The sequence below is a fragment of the Triticum dicoccoides genome, chromosome 1B (genome assembly GCF_002162155.2).
Source record: "Triticum dicoccoides isolate Atlit2015 ecotype Zavitan chromosome 1B, WEW_v2.0, whole genome shotgun sequence".
NCBI classification, from domain to species: Eukaryota; Viridiplantae; Streptophyta; class Magnoliopsida; order Poales; family Poaceae; genus Triticum; species Triticum dicoccoides.
Window position 1 is genome coordinate 562,379,989 of NC_041381.1, and position 20,201 is coordinate 562,400,189.

Genomic DNA, 20,201 nt, shown 5'->3' on the forward strand with positions numbered 1-20,201 from the left:
CGCCTTCCTCACTTTCCTGTAAGGTCGTTAGAAAATAATCATACTCTTGAGATCACAATTCAAGGGCATAAACATATATGTCACTCTAACATTTTAAAGAAGCTATATGCAGACCAATAAAAGATACAAATTAACAAAATACTCATATTAGGAGATGCCGCGGTGGATATGGGGCATCTAGGAGGGCGCGACTCAAGCAAGGTTGGAGAATACAGACCATGTGGAGCCATGGGTAGGAGATGGCGTGCTTGGAAAGTTCGCCGGGGAGGACGAGGAGAACGAAGGTCTAGACCTCACAGGAGGCAGTAGCCATGGTGGGTGAAGGTGAGAAACCCTAGCTGATGGGAATGAGGGGAAAGGGGCAGCGGAGACATACCTTTAGCGAGAAGGACCGGTTTGTCTGCTGGAGAAGGGACACCGGCTTTGCGGAGGCGGCGGCAGCAGCTGCGTGCAGCCTCCTCCCATACTCTTTCAGTTCGTCTCCTCTTTTTCCCCTTCATTCCACGAGGCCCCCCTCGGGGCTTCGAAACCACATAGATCAGGGGGAATTCCGGGGATCACACGGGGTGCCCTTCCTCCAAACCCCGGCTACCAAACGATTACTCGGGGATTCATGAGGTTTCTAAGCCTCGCGAGGATAATCCCCTGAAAACCTCCCCAAAACCCTCTTACCAAACGAGCCCTAAAGGGTTTCAAAATCCTATCCGTTCTAAAGTAATAAAGGGTGCTTCTGGTACTGACCCTTAGTTAGGCGGCAGCTAAATTAAAAGACATGGGATTTCCATCTGTATCTCTTAGGCCACGCGTGATTAAGATCTGTGACAAATATGTTCGGAATTCAATAGATTAAGATTCAGGGTGTGACCAACAGCAAGGAGAATACGATTCACTACAACCCCCCAAAACACGAGAACCTGCTTGCTACCTCGACTGGGATGGAATCATGGAACTGGAAGCAACAACGCCCTGAAGGTAGTTTTTTTGCACTGGAAACAAACCGCTCCACTCCTGTATCTGTTATGCCGCGCGTAGAAGTAAATGGGAAGCAGAGCTCATGGTCTCTTCTTAGTCGGCATCCATCTCTTCCAACGCTGCCTGCGCTGCTGCCTTGGCCTGCTCCAGAAGATCATTTGGAACCTACACATGGTATGACAAGTTAGCAAGGAATTCAACAAAGGGCGACTCTGTGGCCTATGTAAGGTAGCCGTGGAGTTCCAAGGGAGGTGGATATGTTTTTTGCCGTGAGTGGCCGTTTATTACCTTCTCATGCTGACGGTTAGATTCATCGCACACCCAGCTCAGTTCCAGCTCAAAAGATTTGTCTTTCGCTTCGTCGTGTACACCATAAATTCTGCATGTAGAGGGGAAAAAAATCAGCCTGGTAATTATTTCGGGTATGGCAATTTGTAATAGAGTATTGCAACCACAAATTCTGCTTGTGGGAGTAAAACCATGATTTGGAGGATCAACAATGTCGTTCCTTCTGAGAGAAAATCCATATTTGTTCTGACTAGTAACTACTGGCTGTCTTCATGCTTGAGCAAGTAAATGTATATGACTAACAAGCTTTCAGGCCATTCATGACAGAAATATAGGTGATATATCCTAAAGATAAAACTTGCAGTAGGATGGCAAAAGATTTAGGACATACATCTTGGCAACCTCAACAATGCCTTCCCTGCAGGTTAGCTCAGAAAGCTTCAATTTCTCTATCTCCCTGTATGACAACATTACGATAGATGAATTAGAATGGAGAACCACTGTTTGTGGCCAATAAAAATACATAGTAAACATCATCATAAGTATTTTGTGCAGATGCATTTGACAGCCGCTGCGAACCATTAAAAGGGACATTCTACAACATATTGAACCGCACAAATTCTTTGTAATATAAAGCTCTCAATGTCATAATGTATCTGAAATCATTCACATCAATGACTACAAAGCTGCAAGGAGAAAGTAGATACAGACCAAGTCTTAGTTAATTAACAACTCTTCCACTGAAAACTAAATCCACGAAAAGACCAATACAAGGACAAAGAGATAAATGGTCAATGTATTCAGACTATGTAAATGACGCGCATCTATGATCTAGTACGTTAACATCAATGGTCAGTTTGGTATTGTGGTCCTTAATTGCGGAAGCTAGTCAATTCAAAGAATTACACATACCAGTTCTGGTACAATATTTCTGTTATGCCTGTAAAGAAGTGGTTATTTATCAAGATGCTAAACTGAGGGTCTGTTTGGTTAGTTGCAATTATTATTATTTTCTAAAATTTGTGCGAGAAGTGTGACAAGTCACAATTTATTGGTCAGCAAACTTTTCATCACAGGTGTACCAAGATTTCACAATAAATGTATCTGACGTGTAGGGTGCACTGGTGCAGTTTTAAGAAAATGTGGCGCGCCAAAGTTTGGCAAAGAAACAAATACGAGCTTAACCCAAACCTGCCTAACTCGTACTATGTAGCAAACTGTGGTACGCAATAGAACACCACTTACGCTGTGCTCTGGTAGTGGCCAACCTAACAGAAGAAATAAGAGTGTATTCACCCGTTGAATATGGAACAGCTAAACTAGTACCTGCGTAAACGCTAAATATGGATGATGAGCAGCTTTAAGAACATCAAAAGCATGCTTATTCCTAAAGATCTACTTTGAAAATTAAAATGGTATCTATAAGAACGATTCATGAATACGCCATGCTTTAGCCATGCTAGTGGTTTGCAACAAAATAAAAAATGGCCACTACAGGAATCATACAACAGAAAAAACTAGTGAAAACTTGATCAGCTTACGTTTTTGCAGCCTGTCTTCCTTTACCCAGAGCAGCACCAAAATATTTCTGTCAAAATTCAACAACTAAGTCATAAATTTCAAATGCATCTACTGCTACTAAAAGCAGCACTGCACATCTTAATCCATGTACATAAAGTTGTCTGTTTACTATGAAATTAAACTTGCCCAGTCACTGACAGGAAATATAAATATGTGTTATCTAGCCAACTTATCCCTTGCTCGGTTCTAATAAATAACGGCAAAATAGAAGAACTACCCTGTCTTAGATTGAGAACTCACATATGAGAGCCCTGAAGGTTCGATCATGTAGAGCTGTGGCCCATCCCTATCATAACCTCCAAGAATAACTCCACAGCCAAAAGGCCTGGGACAGGAGTTTGAAGTGTTATCAAACTATCAAGTAACATGTTGGAGGAACACCTTCTTCTTCTTGAACAAGAAGAACATCTTGACTGCCTTACCTGAGCCACCAGTAGAGTGTACACAGATGAACGTAGCTAGCTACACGATCAGCTAATTCCTTCACAGGCATGGGTTCTCCGTATACCCTGGTGGATTACAGCTTTAGGCTACAGTTCTACAAACATTTGGTATGAAAATCAAAAGTCTCAGTAATTCTCACTTTTCATAATTGGCTGCTTCTGACTTTGCTCTTGAGACCACCTGCCTACCGTCTGCTGCTAACCCAGCCACAGCCTGAAAAAGAGGACAGGAATTAACTTCATTACCAAATGCAATCCGTTACAGTAACAAGAACGGCAATTATAAAAAGGCAAGAAAGGGAACATTACAGAATATATATCCCAACCACCCTGTATGTAACAAAAAGGAAGAGAGATTACCAAGCCAGAGTTCCGGTGAACAGAGTGAAGTCTCCGATTCGACCCAGCAAGTATCATCTTCGATGTTATCAGCTTCTCCACACCCTGTAGACCAATATATTAGAAGGTTATCACACAAAAGAAGCATAGAGTAACACTAACACCCCATTTGAGTAAAAGTAAATACAGCAAAAATGATCACTTACGAGGACAATTCCATCTTTGCACTTGATCCCAACAATCGTCCTACACAGAATCATCCAAAGTTTCATCATGAAGTTGCAGAGACAGAGAAGGTCAAGAAAACAGGGGAGGGAGCTAGGTCACACCCGCTGTTGTCGACGGCCTTGCCAGCATACTCGACCTGGAAGACACGGCCGTCCGGGGAAAAAGTGGTGACGGACAGATCATACCCGGTTCCAATGCTACTCATGGTTAAAGACTCAAGTCGCTTCAACCACTAAAATGTTTATACAGTTCTCTCCTGAAAAAAGAGATCACAACAATCATGTTAAGAATAAGCAGGACAAGCATCACTGCATCACGGAACAAGCATATGCAGGAACCATTCGGACAGATGTACTACGATTAGTGAGCCTTGTATTGCAAACCAATCTGAGGTCTGTTACACATTTGCTAATGAAGCTACCTGCCTAAGTGAAAACCTGGAATTCCCCTGGTCTAGTCTATCACACCTGACACCAGGATGCGGTTTTCACTGCGACGCTACAGGTACAGCTAGTTGTCGCTGGTGGCTCCAGGAGTGGGCCTAACATAGGAGGGGGGCGAACAAGGTTCAGTCGAACACCAAAAGTTCCAACCGCGCAGCGAGCGATTCCACGACAGACTGTAGCGGCGAGCGCGATGAGGCGGGGGGTATGGGGGCGAACGGGGGCGCTTACCGATCCCGGCGGGCGGAGGAGGCCGCGTCGACGGCGGCGCGGGTGGGGGGATCGTCGGCTCCGGCTTGTGCCGCAAGAAGGTGGGGAGTGTGGGTTTGAGAGAGCCGCCGGGACGGACGGGCACGAGTTGTGTTTGCGGGGCGGAGGCGTGCCCGTCGGACTCGAGTCGAGACAGGGAGGCAGCCGGCTGCCTCGGACCAGCAAAGTCGGGTTGGACTACGAGGGCTGGGCTGGGCTCGGCTCGGATCTACTGGCAGAGGGCTGGGCTGGGCTGGGCTCGGATCTACTGGCAGAGGCCTGGAAGAGGAAGGCGCAGGCCCGTTCCGCGATGCGTCAGCTTCGTCTACCGTCCGGCTGCACAAATGTTTTGAATCAAGTCGAAACGTGAAGGTTTTGAATCAGTTCAAATCATTCATGAGAAACAAGAGTCAACTGTTTTTTTTTTGCGGGTAACGATAGTCAAATGTTGAAGCACATAGCATGGCCAGAGCTTCTACTACTTTAGGTTTTGGCAGGAGGCAATAGACCAGAACTTATTGTAATTCTTCTAACATTTTGAATGAATAAAGTACTTAAACCCTCAAAAATCTTGGCTGCACAATATTTTCTATAATTTTTTACCCGCAAAAAAATATTTTCTATAATTTTCTTTTTATTTTATGAAGGGGTCTCTTTGTAATGTATGGACAACTATCCTTGCCTGGTCTATTTTTTTCGAAAAAGCTTTCGATCTATTCATCAACTATCATGGGAGTAAATATCCTTGGACAATGTGAAGTGCTTAGTTAAATAAACCAATTTTCCTTTAAGCACATGTTGTACTTATTTGTAGAGGGTATATGCTTATTTGCAAAGGTGTCTATTAGACTTGATCATATTGTGCTCGAGAGCGATACCCCGGTTGTTGTTAACTTATGCAACTTTTCATTTCCCATGAGGTAATTAGAGGAGCTTTGCGAGAGCTTTACTAGCTTTTAGTTACCTTATGTCAATAATTGAGAGGCCAACGTGGTTGCTCAACGTTGGGCCCATCAAGCTAGTGAGTTGAGGAGAAGGTGTCTACGGATTAACTGTATTTCCTCCTTCATCCAAGATTGTATTTCTCGTGATTGTAACCAACATGGTTAATCGATAAAGCTCCTAACTTGCAAAAAAAAAAACACCTACATAATCAGAGGACATATAAAACAAGGGCAGCGCTACGTGTCTGCCGACGGACAATCTGAAAAGATCCACCTCCTCAGTGACCGTTAGATCTGGCACCATCGAACGGCTCAACCCCGTCATCATCATTGCAATAGAGCACATGTTATAGAAACTCTTTTGCAACATTAGTGTTGTTGCATAATTTTTTTCGTCTTTACTTTTCTGCAACATTGATATTATTGCGGGATGAATTTTTGCAACATAGACGATGTTACATAAAAAATTTCGTCTTCACTTTTCTACAATATGTATATTGTTGCGGAAAGAACTTTTGCAACATAGGTGTGTTGTAGAATTTTTTTTTCGTCTTCAATTTCTGCAGCATGGGTGTTATTGCGGAAGAAGTTTTTGCAACACGGATGATGTTGCAGAAAATTCAATGAAAATTAAGTTGCAAAAACGTCAACATCCTTGTCAGCAGCACCACCATCGTTCGCCGTTGTGGCCACCAACCCCAAGGCCATCCAGCTCCGAGTTCCTATCCCGAGCGCCACCAATTCCCGTCGCCAGTTGCACCGGCCGGCGGGCTCGCATGCTACTCCATGGGTGATTGTTGTTGTAGCCCCTAGCTGCTGGCTGCATGCTACCTCCATGGACATCCGTGGCTGGGTTGGGGAAGAACATGGCAGGGTTGTGGTATCCACCGGAGGCTTGCTAGTGAGCATGGGTTGGCGCTGTTGTGCTTGCATGCCTGATGGAAAGAGGTTGGATGGCTTTGGGGAAGAAAGGAAGAAGGCAAGAAAAAAAAAAGATATGGCTAGGAGTAATCCGATGAGAAGATGAGGCAGCACCCAAAGCGGTGCATGGGAGGCGGCGGATGAACGAGAGAAATCCGCCGGTTGGCACTAAGAGTTTTCCATAAAACAATGCAGCGTAGAGTGACAAGATCCGACTGCCCCAAGGATTTTGTTGGTCTTGAACGCTGGGAAGAGACAAGGACATGGTCACCAGACATGCATTCAACATAGCAACAAATCTAATTTCCCCATAGCCTCGTGATGTTTTATGCTCAATTGTGTTAACATTAAGCACAACCAGCAAAAAGGCTGGTACTCTAGAACAAAGACGATTACATGTTAAAGAAAATGTAACTTACAGAGCAAAGCCTAGTTTGCGGTGCAACTTGCATGTATGCATTGATGGATTCGATATACTCATGAGCCTTCATATACACTCACGTCGAGGTGCGAAGAACACGACATCTCAGGGAAAACTGAACGGACACATTTCCTCCATTCAAACGCAGAGTTCAGACGGCGAATGCTCCATGCGTAGAGGAGGAAGCAGGCAAGATCTTCTGCTCTTAGTCCACCTGCTGCTGTCTTGCCAGTGCTAACCCATCTGCTCTGCTCGATCGGCAACAAATTTGCCAAAAACGAATACTACTAAGTACTATTACCTCCGTTCATTAATATAAGACCTTTTGGCAGTTCAAATTGAACTGCCAAAATGTCTTATATTGATGAGCACAGGGTGTACATTATATGTTCAGCGTGTTCATTGCTCTCCCAAGAAAACCAAATCAGAGGAAGCCGTCCCTGCGGTCCTGCTCCTCGGCGTCCTTGTTCGCCGTCTGCACGGCCTTGTACCACAGATACCCCTGGGGATCCAAACGAGAATGAACTCCATCAAGAAGTGCAAACTTAGTAGCTTAGGATCGATCGGGGCATGAAAGATGCACGTACGGAGGTCGGGATGCCGGTGACGGCGAAGAAGCCCAGGATGGGCGCGTAGAGGGGGCTGTCGGTGCCCACCACGCCGAACACCGCCCGCCCGTTCGTGTACTCGAATATCGACCCGATCTGCGGATGCGACGGTCAGCGGAGCGGAGCGGAGGAGGAGGAGGAGGAGGAGAAGAAGAAGAAGAAGGGTTGGAGAACGTACGGCGGCGATGGCCGTCACGGCGGACGCGAGCAGGTACGCGTAGAAAGGAACCTGGACGGCGTCGCCTTCCTGCCCCGAGGCCCCGCCTTCGTCGCGCGCCCACGGAGGAGGCTCGTCGGAGCCCGGCCGGGCCCAGGAGGGGACCTTCTCGTCCGCCTTCTTCCCCGACGACTTGGCGGCCACGACCACCAGCCTTCGGCGCGACGACGACGGCCGCGCGCACGGCGCGGCGGCGGCTTGCGAGGCGAGGCGAGATTCGGGCGTCCGGCTCGGGCCGACGCAGCGCGAGCCGCAGAGGGAAATGGCTGCCGCGGCCATAGATGCGAGCGCGAGGTCTTGCGGTGGGAGAGCTTCGAGCGCGGTGTGTGTGGAGTCGACCGGGGGAGTGTGGATAGGACGTGCGCGGCGCACGGTGAACGGTTCCCGGTTTCTCCTCCAGTGGTCACGTGCTGTGGGCTAAGCTTTAGCGGCCCACGTGTGAGGGACGCATTAAGCTTTTATTGAGCTGGGCTCAAATACTCCCCTCATCATCGTCAAAAAATAACTGGGCTCAAATACCGAATTCAGCAACGCTCCGTCAGGGAAAGTGTGATACCATTCCTTACATGATATTATAAATAATAACCTGCAAAATTTAGTTTTAAACATATCAAATAAATCTGAAAAATATCATGGATGTCCACAACAAATATGTCGACAACCCCTAAAAAATTAAGATCGAAATTCAAAATACCCAAAGGGAAACAAAAAAGGCAAATTTGATCTGAATTTTTTAGGGGTTGTCGACATATGTGTTGCGAACATGCACGATTCTTTTCAGAATTTTTTAATATGTTTAAATTTGAATTTTGCAAGTTAGTATCATGGTATCATGTAAGGAATGGTATCATACTTCCCCGCTCCGTCATTGTCCAAAAAAAGCAACATTCCATCACTTGTCTCAACAAAAAAAATGCTCCATATTGTCTAAAAAAACCCGCTCCATCATTGTTTAAAAAACGCTCTGTCATGTTTCAAGCTTCCTCATGGACTTTGTCAAATTGAATTTTATCCTCCGGAGTTTTGGTGGGAGGATAGAGAAGGGAAAGGGGTTGGGTCTCATGAAATGATATGTGGAAACCAAGATTTATTACTTCAATAAAAAAAGGAAACCAAGATTTATGGGGGCTAGGTTTCGAGACTTTCAACCTTGCCCCCCTAGCCAGTCAGAAGTGCCGGATCTTGCATGATCCAGGAAGCCCTAGTGCTCAAATAATCATGTCAAAATACTATCCAGATAGAGATTTTTTTTTATGTGTCACTTGGCTCTCATCCACCACAGGTTTGCAGAGCTGTCATCGAGGAACGAGACACTTTGAAGTCAGGGCTTGTGAAAAGAATAGGAACTAACGAGCTCACTACTGCTTGTAACAAGAATTGGATTCCCTAGTGCTCAAATACTCATGTCAAAATACTATCCAGATAGAGATTTTTTTTTGATGTGTCACTTGGCTCTCATCCACCACAGGTTTGCAGAGCTGTCATCGAGGAACGAGACACTTTGAAGTTAGGGCTTGTGAAAAGAATAGGAACTGACGAGCTCACTACTGCTTGTAACAAGAATTGGATTCCAATGGAAGGTTCAATGTGTCCTATCGCATGTATGAACCTGATCTGCCAACATTGTTGAGTGGATTTATCGAAGCATCGTTAGCAACGTCAAACGAACAAAAGCTGCGTGATCTCTTCTTGTTAATGGACGTTGAGGAAATTGAGAAGACTCTGCCAAGTACACGCCAACTAGATGGCTTCTGGGCTTAGCAACCAAAGGCCATCGGATATTCATAGTGAGATCATCACATCATCTTCTATTAAGTACAAAGAGCAAGAGGGAAGACTAGTTGGGAGGGAGACCTATGAATTCTGACGATTGGCGGTGGGGAAAACACGTCTATTGCACTATGGTAGGTGCAAGTCCAAGCAAAAGGTTATGTTGTTCTATGGAGGTTGGCCAAGCTATTCCTTCCTTTCGTGGATCTATAAAACACATAATATTGCATCGTTGAACATGTGTTCGATCTGCGGCGATGAAGAATTGAAGATACATAACACCACTCGTTGTTAGAGTGCACCATTGCCAGGTGTGTATGGGCTCTCCCTAACGAGGAAACGAGGGGTCTGTTGGATTTGCAAAGGGAGCGATGCGCTAGAAGTTGGTTGTTTAACTTGATCGAAAACCTTCATCCTATACATGCCGCAAGAATATCCGTGATGACGTGGGCAGTTGGGTGCTAGGAGGAAGGCCATGCATGAAAATATATTTAAGTCCCCTTTTGTCGCACACAATTTCCTCGACTAGTTATTCTCATATCCATCGATGACTAAACCCGAGATGGAAGTGGCTACTCCTCGTGTACCAGTGGCGGCTGAATGGAATCCGCCTCCCACTGACTTCGTCAAGATAAATGTGGACACTGGACTGAGCAAGAACATAGATTGAGAATCTGTCACTATCATGGCTCACAATGCAGCTGGACATTATCCGAGGGGCTCAACCATCTCTTTCGCCGAGCAGTTTGAAGCTGAGACAATGGAAGCATCTTTGCCTCAGATCTGAGACGGAGGAAATCAAGACTTGGTCCAAGAAACTTAGTGACTAAAGGTTTTCCCATGAACCAAGAAGTTTGAATAAATATTTTTTTTAGACAAAGTTCGAATAAATAGGTGCACTTTATCTAGAAGCCCGCTACCCCTACAATTGGCGCACCATTTGTGTGGTTTGGAAATCTGCCTATGGGTGTGGGCTTTCTTGCCTTTATTTCTGATAATTAATAAATGGGCAGACGATTACTAAAAGAATTTACATTGACGATCAACGAGGGAGTGCAATCAAAGTGACGCGGATGGCTTGAGAGCATAATAGGTATAAACAATATCATAAAAAAATCAATTTCGGTAAAAAAAAATAGAAAAAATTATACTGGAAAGATGAAATATTGTTTACTTATGTACGTACAAATGTTCGTGCATATGAATAAAATGTTCATTGTCTATATATGTAAGAAAATGTTCTTACATCTCCCTCCGTCCCGAATTAGTTGTCTTAGATTTGTTTAGATACGAATGTATCTAGAGTACATTCATATCTAAACAAACTAAGACACCTAATTTGTGACGGAGGTAATATGAAATGAAGTCTTTGAGAAAAGATCTAGTATAGAAAGCTATATTTTGTATTACAAAATCAAGTATTAATAAAAACATAGACTATTAAGAAGTTCTTACACATGTGAATATGTTCATGTAATGTGGAAAAAATTTCAAGTCCAAAAGACCTTGTTGAAGGTGTGTTCCACTCTGTGCTAGAGTAGATGGTATGTGTGAGAAATCCTGTCTTTCAGCCTTATTTCGTGGCGTTTTGGGCTGTTGGTGGCTACATTTTTACGCAGAGAATGTTATGTGCGCTCTCTGCTTCGCCGTGTACTTACATTAAGGTTAGTTTAATTGTCTGTTTTGTTAATAGGAATCGCAGCAATGCATCTCCCAGCTTTGCAATGCGAAAGTTGCGATTGATTGGTAGGTTGATCACGGGACCTGAAGTTGGATGTTTGTGACTAAAATTGGCATTACCATCATTTTGGTCATGATTTTGGACGGTCAGCAAGGAATTGGTTTGCTCATGCCCGTTCCCCCAGTGGTTTACTGTTCCTGCAAAAAAAAAAACACGGAATAATTAACGTCAGCTTATCAAGGTGTGTTTTTACAGTTCAGAAGAAGAAAATAAATACATTATATTACATGCACATCACTATGTGAAGAGACATATATTCATTCAATTTGGCTGGCCAAAACCTCAAAATGAAATGGAAACATAACAAAAACGTAAATTGCATAAAAAGGCGTGGGGCATGGGCAAGACTTGACCTGGCGTGCTGCTGCTGGAGTGGGAATCTGATACTGTACTGTACTGCACACGCACGCACGCACGCAGCGCCAAAGGAATCCAAAGGGGTTCAGAGTCATGTCCATGATATCCTGGTGAGAAGAGACTGAAGCAGATTCTGCAGTTTTAGGTGTCTTTTTCTTCAGCACATAGTCACGGGATCAGACTGTAGAAGAGTACATCAGTTACAGGGGGCAGCTGCCGCTCCACTAGACACAGACCTCTCTCCGGCCTCCGCCGCTCTGCTAGATCGCCACCTTCCAGTACACACCTGGGGTGGGTCACTGCCTTGAGTGAGCTCTGGGAAGGATGGATGCATCAACAGCAGCGACAAATCAGTTCAGAGTTTAACTGATGGTCAGGAAACTTGTGTTCAAGGAGCGATTCAACGGCCGGCTGCGCTGCAGAGAAGAAGGCCAGGTAGGTAGGGCAGGTGCAGATGATCTTGTGCTTCATTTCGTATCCTTCTTTTACAATCCACGGCCGTGTTCCTTTCATGGACTCATCTTGCTCTTTGTATTTCAGTCGGACAATCTCTTCTAGCTTTCAGGGCAATGCAGCTTCATGCAGAGGAGAAAACTGGGAACAGTTGAAGCTAGTCAGGTGAAGGTAGTGTCTTATGAGTGCGGCTAATCTGCATCCGGGCTCATCTGCACCCACGCTTAGAAAAAAATTCAAAAAAAATACTAGAAAAATTCAAAAAAATCCAATTTTTTTGTAAAAAAATTCAAAAAAAATACTAGAAAAATACTCATTTGAGCATCTGAGCAGCTCTCGGCAAAAAAGACAAAATCAGGGTCTGTAAAAATGTATACTGTTCACGCACTGTTTTGACCCGATTTGTCTTTTTTGCCGAGAGCTGCTCAGATGTCCAAATGAGTTGAATTTTGGGGCGCACCTCACGCGTCAAATTATCTACCACCACAAAAAAAATTGGAATTTTTTGAATTTTTCTAGTTTTTTTTTTGAATTTTTTGCTGAGAGGGAGCAGATGAGCCTGGGCACCGTTTTGAGTTTTCCCTCAACAACACATAACTCAAGTTTCCTCTAGATTGTTGATGCAACTGACATATGTATACATTGCTATGCTAGCCAAATATTTCACTTGATCACAGTTTATCTTTGCTCCGGAATCAAGAATCAAGTGGAAAACAGTTGATTTTGAACTTGCAAAAAAAAAAAACTTGGTTCTTCTACTGTTCTACACTATGATACCCGGCCACATGTATATCACCAAAGCTTTGCCCTATCGTAACGTAGAAAGAAAGAAACATGATTGCCTTAGCTCGCGTAGGTAATAACATGGATCTAATTTGAACATTTATAACCATCTTTCAGCACTAATTTGAGCTGTTGCCAACTTCTGCGGGCCCTAACTTGGTTTGCTAACAAAATAATAGATCAAGACAGCTCTTGTTTTTTCCCAAACAGCCACCAAGTCTCTTCTGCTATTTTATCAGAATTTTTTCTACAAGTACTGACTTTGACTCATACTATTCGTAAGAATTGTGGATTTTTTTTTCCAGCCCAAAAGGTCTGCTGTGCATCATGTTTTTCTCACGTGTGTGCAGGAAAATAACGCCCATCAGGGCCAAAACAATTAAAGCCAGTCAAAAGAATCAGTAGAAATCTTGAAGGGGGAAGAGTGTATGACCCGAAGCAGAAAGAGCAGGAAGATAAATAAAATCAAGCATCGCTACAGAACTAATCTGATGAGCAAGAGAAAAATGGAAGAGCGAGAACATCAGCGCAAGAGGCCACTAAGTGTAACAGATACAGACCTGATGGGAAAAGGCAAAGGAAGAGATGCCCTGCCTGCCATCAGCTATACAGATCAACAAATACCTTTTTGGAACTTGCGTACAAATCATCAACCATTGCAACTCAAGGAACCATGCATGTGCATGTGCCGAATTTGCAAGGTGTTACGAGGAAATTCAAATCATCAACCATTGCAACTCAAGGAACCATCAACTGTACACAGTGCAGTAACTGTGAAGCAAATTACCAAACAAAGACAAGAAAATGAATTAGCAAGAACAGCAAGGATGAAGAGGAAACTTGTGTTGAAGGAGCAATTCAACACAAACACTGGTAGTAAGATATGGAATTTTGAGGAGGCAGCTATAAGAAAACAACAAATACTGGGCTGGAGATTGCAAAAATTATGCACTTGCCAACGTTGCCACACGTTCAGGGCAAAATCAAATTATCAACCAGCACAAGTCATGGAATCATCAGCTGTAAACAGCGCAATAATGGCTGACCAGATGATGAAACTAAGACGCCAGGACGAATTAACAAGAACGGCACGGATGAAGAGGAAAGCACAAATTCAACTTAACAAGAGCAGAAAACGTGCCAGAACCAACAATGGAGAAATAGACAGGGTTGACAATTCTAATGCCAGTAAGATATGGAACTTTGGGGGGCCAACATGCATCTGCCAACACTGCCATGCACTTATGTGGCATGGGGAAAAACTACAATCTTCCAGTAGCAGACAACCATCCTTTGGACAATGCTGCAAGCAAGGGAAGATTATCTTGCCGCCATTTAAAGAACCACCGCCTTACCTTACAAGTTTATTGACAAGGGGTGGAGGGAAAATATCAGCAAACTACCGAAAAAACATTAGGTCTTACAATTCCATGTTTGCGTTCACATCAATGGGGGGAACTTTGGATAAGAAAATAAACAAAGGGCGTGGACCTTATGTTTTCCGACTGAATGGTCAGAACCGCCACCAGATAGGAACCCTGCTACCTGAAGAAGGAAATAAGCCTCGTTTTCAACAGTTGTATATCTATGACACAAAGAATGAGATCCAGAATAGGATGGAAGCATCAAGGTCTGGTAAACGTGATGCCTTACTAGATGAAAAAATTGTCAGTGGCCTACTAACCATGCTCGACAAGAATAACACATTGGCACAATCGTTCCGGATGGCAAGAGATAGATTTAAAGAAAATGACTACAATAACTTGACTCTAAGGTTACTAGGCGATAGGGATCAAGATGGGAGGCAACACAACATGCCATCAACATCAGAAGTTGCCGCATTGATAGTCAAAGATCCAACCCAAAGATATGGACGTGACATTGTTCTTGAGTACAAAGATAAGAAACCTAAAAGGATATCAGAAATTCATCCAAAATTCATGGCCATGCAATACCCGTTGCTCTTCCCATATGGAGAAGATGGTTATAGACTTGGAATAAAATACAACAAAAGGAAAGGTTTAAGTAACAAGAAATACATCAGCATGCTGGAATACTATGCATATCACCTCCAACAGCGCCCAGGTCAGTCGATGTTAATGCTAACGTGTGGAAATCTGTCAATGCAGTTTGTGGTTGATGTCTTCACATGCATCGAACATAATAGGCTCCACTGGATCAGAGAAAATCAAGGAATTTTACGAACGGAACTTTATGACGGACTACAGGATGCATTCAGAAAAGGAGACACACGGACAGAACAAGTAGGCAGGAGAATAGTACTCCCAGCAAGTTTTACAGGAAGTCCTCGAAACAAAGAGCAAAACTACCAAGATATGATGGCAATATGCCGTTGGGCTGGACAACCCCAATTGTTCATAACATTCACATGCAACCCTAATTGGCCAGAGATTCGGTTGATGCTAAATGAAGCTGGGAACCAGAAGCCAGCAGAACGTCCTGATATTGTAGTTCGAGTGTTCATGATAAAACTGAAAGAGCTAATGTCTGATATTAGCAGAAAACAGCATTTTGGAAAGACTAAAGCAAGTAAGTATTTGTAAATCATTTCCTGCAAAAAAAAGTATTCGTGAATCATCACTTATTACTTTATCAGTATCAGATGCTTGCATTTTTTTTTCATGGCCAGTCATTTAGTAACACAAATTTTAAAAATGCAGCCGTCTACACCATAGAATTTCAAAAGAGAGGACTCCCACATGCCCATATTCTAATTTTCCTTGAAAACGGACAAAAAAGTCAGCCCTCACAAATTGATGAAATAATATGCGCTGAGATCCCGGACAATGACAAGGATCCAGAAACATTCAAAGCTGTCAAGAATTTTATGATGCACGGACCGTGTGGAGAGGCAAATCCAAAGTCCCCGTGCATGGAGAAATATATGTGCACCAAGCGCTTTCCAAAAATATTTTCTGAAGAGACGATCATAGATAAAGACCATTTCCCACGATACAAGAGACGAGACAATGGGCGACAAATAGATAAGGGAGGAGTCAAAATGAACAATGGTTTTGTTGTACCATACAACAAAGATCTGCTGGTGAAATTCCAAGCGCACATAAATGTGGAGTGGTGTAATAAATGCATGTCAATCAAGTACCTCTTTAAGGACATACACAAAGGAGATGACCAAGCAACAGCACTGGTTCAAGAAAAAGTACCATCAAAGACTGATGATGAGATTAAAATGTACCTAAGATGTAGATACATAACAGCGACTGAAGCATGCTGGCGAATATTCACATTCCCTCTGCAATACCAAGAACCATCTGTTGAGAGGCTAACGTTTCACCAGGAGAACAAGCAACTAGTAATTTTTCCTGACTCCAGAAACCTAGATGAAATCATTAGACACCCAAGATCAGGTGTCACTATGTTTACCGAGTGGATGGAGACGAACAAAAAGCATGAAGATGCCAGAGAATTAACATATTCAGAGTTTCCTACAAAATGGACATGGAATCATACAGAAAAGAAGTGGACACGGAGAAGAGGAGGAAAGAAAATTGGCAGGATCTACAATGCACATCCTGCAAGTGGAGAAAGGTACTATCTTAGAGTTCTCCTCAACACTGCGAAGGGTTGCATGACATTTGAAGACATCAGGACAGTCAAGGGAATTGTGCACTCGTCATACAAATCAGCATGTCGTGCGCTAGGATTTCTGAACGATGACAATGAGTGGATTGAATGCATCAAGGAAGCATCCAACTGGGCATCTGGGGTGCAACTACGACAATTGTTTGCAACTATACTGTGCCACTGTGAGGTTACTGACCCAAGGATGTTATGGGAATCCAACTGGGAGGTACTCTCTAAAGACATACAGCATACACCAAGCTGGATCATGAACTTTCCAGCCCCCTTCAGTCCTTCACATAAAAGGGAATGCAGTTTAATGGAAATTGAGAAGCAAATGGGACAAGCTGGAAAATCACTAAAGGAATACCCTGGCATAGAGCTACCAAATATGCCCGAGTTACATGAAATTGAGAAAAGGCTTATAAATGAAGAAATGAACTATGACAAAGACAAATTGAAGAGTGAGCACGTGCAAATACTAAAGAATCTAAATTTTGATCAGAAGAAGGCCTTTGATGCAATAATAGAATCAGCTGATCAATCATTAGGGAGAATAATATTTGTAGATGGCCATGGTGGGACAGGTAAGACATACCTTTGGAAAGCTATCACAACAAGGCTAAGATCAGAGGGGAAAATCGTACTTGCAGTTGCATCTTCTGGCGTCGCAGCACTTCTGCTTCAAGGAGGTAGAACAGCACACTCAACGTTCAGTATTCCAATCAATCTGACAGATCAATCAACATGCTACATCAAACAAGGTTCAGATGTGGCGGATTTATTAACGAGGACGTCACTAATACTGTGGGACGAAGCTCCAATGGCAAACAAACAATGCTTTGAGGCACTTGACAAGAGCCTAAGGGACGTGCTGAGGTTCACAAATGACAATAGTTGTGCCAAGCCCTTTGGCGGCATGACGGTTGTTCTTGGAGGGGACTTCCGACAAATCCTCCCTGTTGTGCCAAAAGGAGGACGAGAGCACGTTATAGATGCATCAATCAAATGTTCATACCTCTGGCAATATTTCGAGGTATTTAATCTGACAAAAAATATGCGGCTCAAATCTCTATCCAGTGATCAAGCAGAGCAGCAGAAGACTGCGGAATTTGCGGAGTGGATACTACAGATTGGCAATGGAGACACATGTTTACTAGATAAAAAGGACTATCTAAGTATCCCCAGTGACCTGCTGCTAGAAAATAGAGATGATCCAAAAACAAAAATCATCCAAAGTACCTATCCTGACCTGCAAGACAATCTCTGCAAACACGAGTTCCTGGAAGAAAGGGCGATACTGTGTCCATTGAACGAGACAGTCAATGAGATCAATGAGTATATTATGAGTCAAATCCAAGGTGACAAAGTGACGTACCTGAGCCATGACAGTGTGAGCACATCGATGAATTACAGCCATGAAATGGAATTGTTGTATACTACAGAGTTTCTAAACAAGTTAAAGCACCCGGGATGTCCAAAACATCTACTTGAGCTCAAAGTTGGTCTGCCAGTGATGCTTCTTCGCAACATCAATCAAAGTGCAGGGCTGTGCAACGGTACTAGAATGATAATCACAAAACTTGGAGAAAGAGTCATCGAAGCGCAGATCATAACTGGAGCACACGTCGGTACTAAGGTGTGCATCCCTCAGATCATCATGTTGCCATTCGAGCCTAAATGGCCATTTGTTCTAAAAAGAAAGCAATATCCTCTCTCCGTGTGCTTCGCGATGACAATCAACAAGAGCCAGGGACAATCTTTGAACAAGGTCGGCCTCTACTTGCCCAGGCAAGTTTTTACTCATGGCCAACTCTATGTGGCAGTCTCCCGAGTGACAAACAGGCATGGCCTGAAGATCCTGATCACTGACGACGAAGAACACGCAAGCACAGGAAAGGCGAAAAACATAGTGTACAAGGAGATCTTCTGAATGCCTATCTGTAGCAGTGCAGTACTGTTCTATGTAGACTGTAGTAAATAATGTTATGTCAAAATTGGCCGTTCTGCTGTTCCGGCCATTAATAAGCTAGTGTTCTAGAGCACGGTGGCAGCGCAACCGATGCCAAGACTCTCAACCGCGGATATGCGCTTTGGTTAATCTCTTGTATTACCATCTATTTGCTTAAATTTTTGTTTCTGTCTCATCACTCATACTGGATTATGGGTCAACAATTCGAGGTTGCGTGCGAACTCACGCACGTCGAACAGTAGAGAAAGATGCATTGAAGCAAAAAAAAAAGGATGTGGTTCTAGTACCGGCGCATTGAAGTTGATTCACACGAGGGCGGAGTGGATGGCGCGTTGAATGTGAGTCACAACCCTGGTGGCGGCGGCGAGTTCCGGCGGGCTGAGTCGAGTGAATGGCAGAGCCAGGAATGAAGAGATGCCGGGCCAGAAACAAATAAATTCAGTAACATGGGAAAATGTGGTCACTTGTAGCTACTCAAAAACACATCATAACATTCCCTAGTTCTACAACATGAAATAAAATTGACACAAAAACGAATCAATTTGAGTACATACACTGATCAAATCCATCAATTATTTTCAGTTCAGTTCCACTAGTTCAATACAACGTTCAAATGCAGAGGAAAGACAGGGGCTAATCAAATGCATCAATGTGGCAGAAAAATTAACCAATCGTGGGCGCAGCAGAGAGGCGGCAGCACAACGGCACGGCGAGTCGGCGACAGGCGACAGCCACAGCACACTCCGGGGCTCTGCCGCTCTGCGCTGCGGCTGTGCAGCACGGCGAGCCGGCCGCTGGCCGGGGCGGAGCCTTGAAAGGCAACTCGGCTCGGCAGTAGGGGGTCGGGGCGGAGCAGCCAGTCAGCAGGCGCAGGAGGGCGGGGGCCGCGGGGGAAGGCCGGGAGAGATGGAGACCGGAGGGTGGGTGACGGCGGCGCCGGCGCCAGCGTGTGTTCTGGACACAGCATACGTGTGGTTCGGGTCTTTTTTTTGCTTGGGATGGGCTGTGCTGGGCTCAAATCAAACTGGCCCCGGGCCTGGAGAACTCCTTGGCTGTGCTGAACTCTATTTGGCGCAGCATGCGCCGGGTTGCCGACGCCCGCGCACACCCCGCTGCACTCGCGCGCCCATTTGGCCGGCCCATGAGCGTCTTTTTTCGTTTTTCTTTTTTATTCCATTTTTCTTGCTCAAATAATTCGAGGTTTCAACTAAGTTCCAAAATTAAAAAAAAAATCAAAGAAATATTGAAAAAGTTCGTACAGCCAAAAAATGTCCTTGAATTCGAATAATGTTCACGAATTTGAAAAAAAAGTTCATGAATTTTAAAATTAATAACACAATTATTAGATGAACAAATTTTGAACTTGATGACATTTTCAAAATTTGAGGATAAATTCTCAATTCAAGAACATTTTTTGAAAATGGATGAATTTTTTTATAAATTATGTTGATTTTTTTTAATTTCAAAAACGTTTTTGAATTAGATGAACATTTTTTATTTTTTTGAACTTAATGAACAAATTCTCAATTCAAGAACATTTCTTTGAAATCGGTTGAACTTATTAAAAAATGGATGAACATTTTTTTAATTTGATGAACATTTTCTAAAATTATGGTGAACAATTTTTGAATTTCATCATGACATTTTTTGAATTGGATGAACATATTTTTATATCGATGAACAAAAATATTCATGATTTAAATAAAAGTTCATGAAAATGAGAGAAAGACAGAAAAAGAAAAAGGAAAAGAAAATAATAATTGAAAAATGTTAAAACAAAAAGGAAAGCAAAAAAGGAGAAAAAATGAAAAGGGAGAATAAAACCCAAAACCAAACATGATCTACTTCGGCCGACCCACTTATGCACA

General features: G+C 43.5%; 3 protein-coding genes across 3 annotated transcripts; 1 reads left to right on the top strand and 2 right to left on the bottom strand.

Annotated features, from left to right (window-relative positions):
• Positions 1-778: 778 nt before the first annotated feature.
• On the bottom strand, positions 779-4,681 carry LOC119348765 (proteasome subunit alpha type-3-like). The gene is made up of 11 exons (XM_037616755.1): positions 4,526-4,681; positions 3,953-4,107; positions 3,830-3,869; positions 3,645-3,728; positions 3,425-3,498; positions 3,264-3,350; positions 3,082-3,166; positions 2,802-2,848; positions 1,652-1,717; positions 1,261-1,351; positions 779-1,137 (listed from the first exon to the last, which is right to left on the bottom strand). Exons 2-11 carry the CDS (start codon positions 4,054-4,056, stop codon positions 1,066-1,068), a joined length of 750 nt encoding a protein of 249 aa, XP_037472652.1. The 5' UTR covers positions 4,057-4,107; positions 4,526-4,681; the 3' UTR covers positions 779-1,065.
• A 2,015-nt stretch (positions 4,682-6,696) lies between these two features.
• Positions 6,697-8,017, bottom strand: LOC119348766. Its single transcript, XM_037616757.1, has 3 exons — positions 7,616-8,017; positions 7,417-7,533; positions 6,697-7,331 (listed from the first exon to the last, which is right to left on the bottom strand). Exons 1-3 carry the CDS (start codon positions 7,931-7,933, stop codon positions 7,254-7,256), a joined length of 513 nt encoding a protein of 170 aa, XP_037472654.1. The 5' UTR covers positions 7,934-8,017; the 3' UTR covers positions 6,697-7,253.
• A 5,099-nt stretch (positions 8,018-13,116) lies between these two features.
• LOC119348767 lies at positions 13,117-18,439 on the top strand. The gene is made up of 2 exons (XM_037616758.1): positions 13,117-15,308; positions 15,440-18,439. Exons 1-2 carry the CDS (start codon positions 13,187-13,189, stop codon positions 18,292-18,294), a joined length of 4,977 nt encoding a protein of 1,658 aa, XP_037472655.1. The 5' UTR covers positions 13,117-13,186; the 3' UTR covers positions 18,295-18,439.
• The last annotated feature ends 1,762 nt before the right edge of the window (positions 18,440-20,201 follow it).

Coding starts and splice junctions, on each gene's coding strand:
- LOC119348767 (XM_037616758.1), top strand. CDS start 13,187: ATGACCCGAAGCAGAAAGAGCAGGAAGATAAATAAAATCAAGCATCGC. Junction 15,309..15,439: donor TTTTGGAAAGACTAAAGCAA/GTAAGTATTTGT, acceptor TTAAAAATGCAG/CCGTCTACACCATAGAATTT.
- LOC119348765 (XM_037616755.1), bottom strand. CDS start 4,056: ATGAGTAGCATTGGAACCGGGTATGATCTGTCCGTCACCACTTTTTCC. Junction 3,499..3,644: donor TTCACCGGAACTCTGGCTTG/GTAATCTCTCTT, acceptor CCTCTTTTTCAG/GCTGTGGCTGGGTTAGCAGC. Junction 1,352..1,651: donor ATTGTTGAGGTTGCCAAGAT/GTATGTCCTAAA, acceptor CTCTACATGCAG/AATTTATGGTGTACACGACG.
- LOC119348766 (XM_037616757.1), bottom strand. CDS start 7,933: ATGGCCGCGGCAGCCATTTCCCTCTGCGGCTCGCGCTGCGTCGGCCCG. Junction 7,534..7,615: donor CCGTGACGGCCATCGCCGCC/GTACGTTCTCCA, acceptor TCGCATCCGCAG/ATCGGGTCGATATTCGAGTA. Junction 7,332..7,416: donor TCACCGGCATCCCGACCTCC/GTACGTGCATCT, acceptor TTGGATCCCCAG/GGGTATCTGTGGTACAAGGC.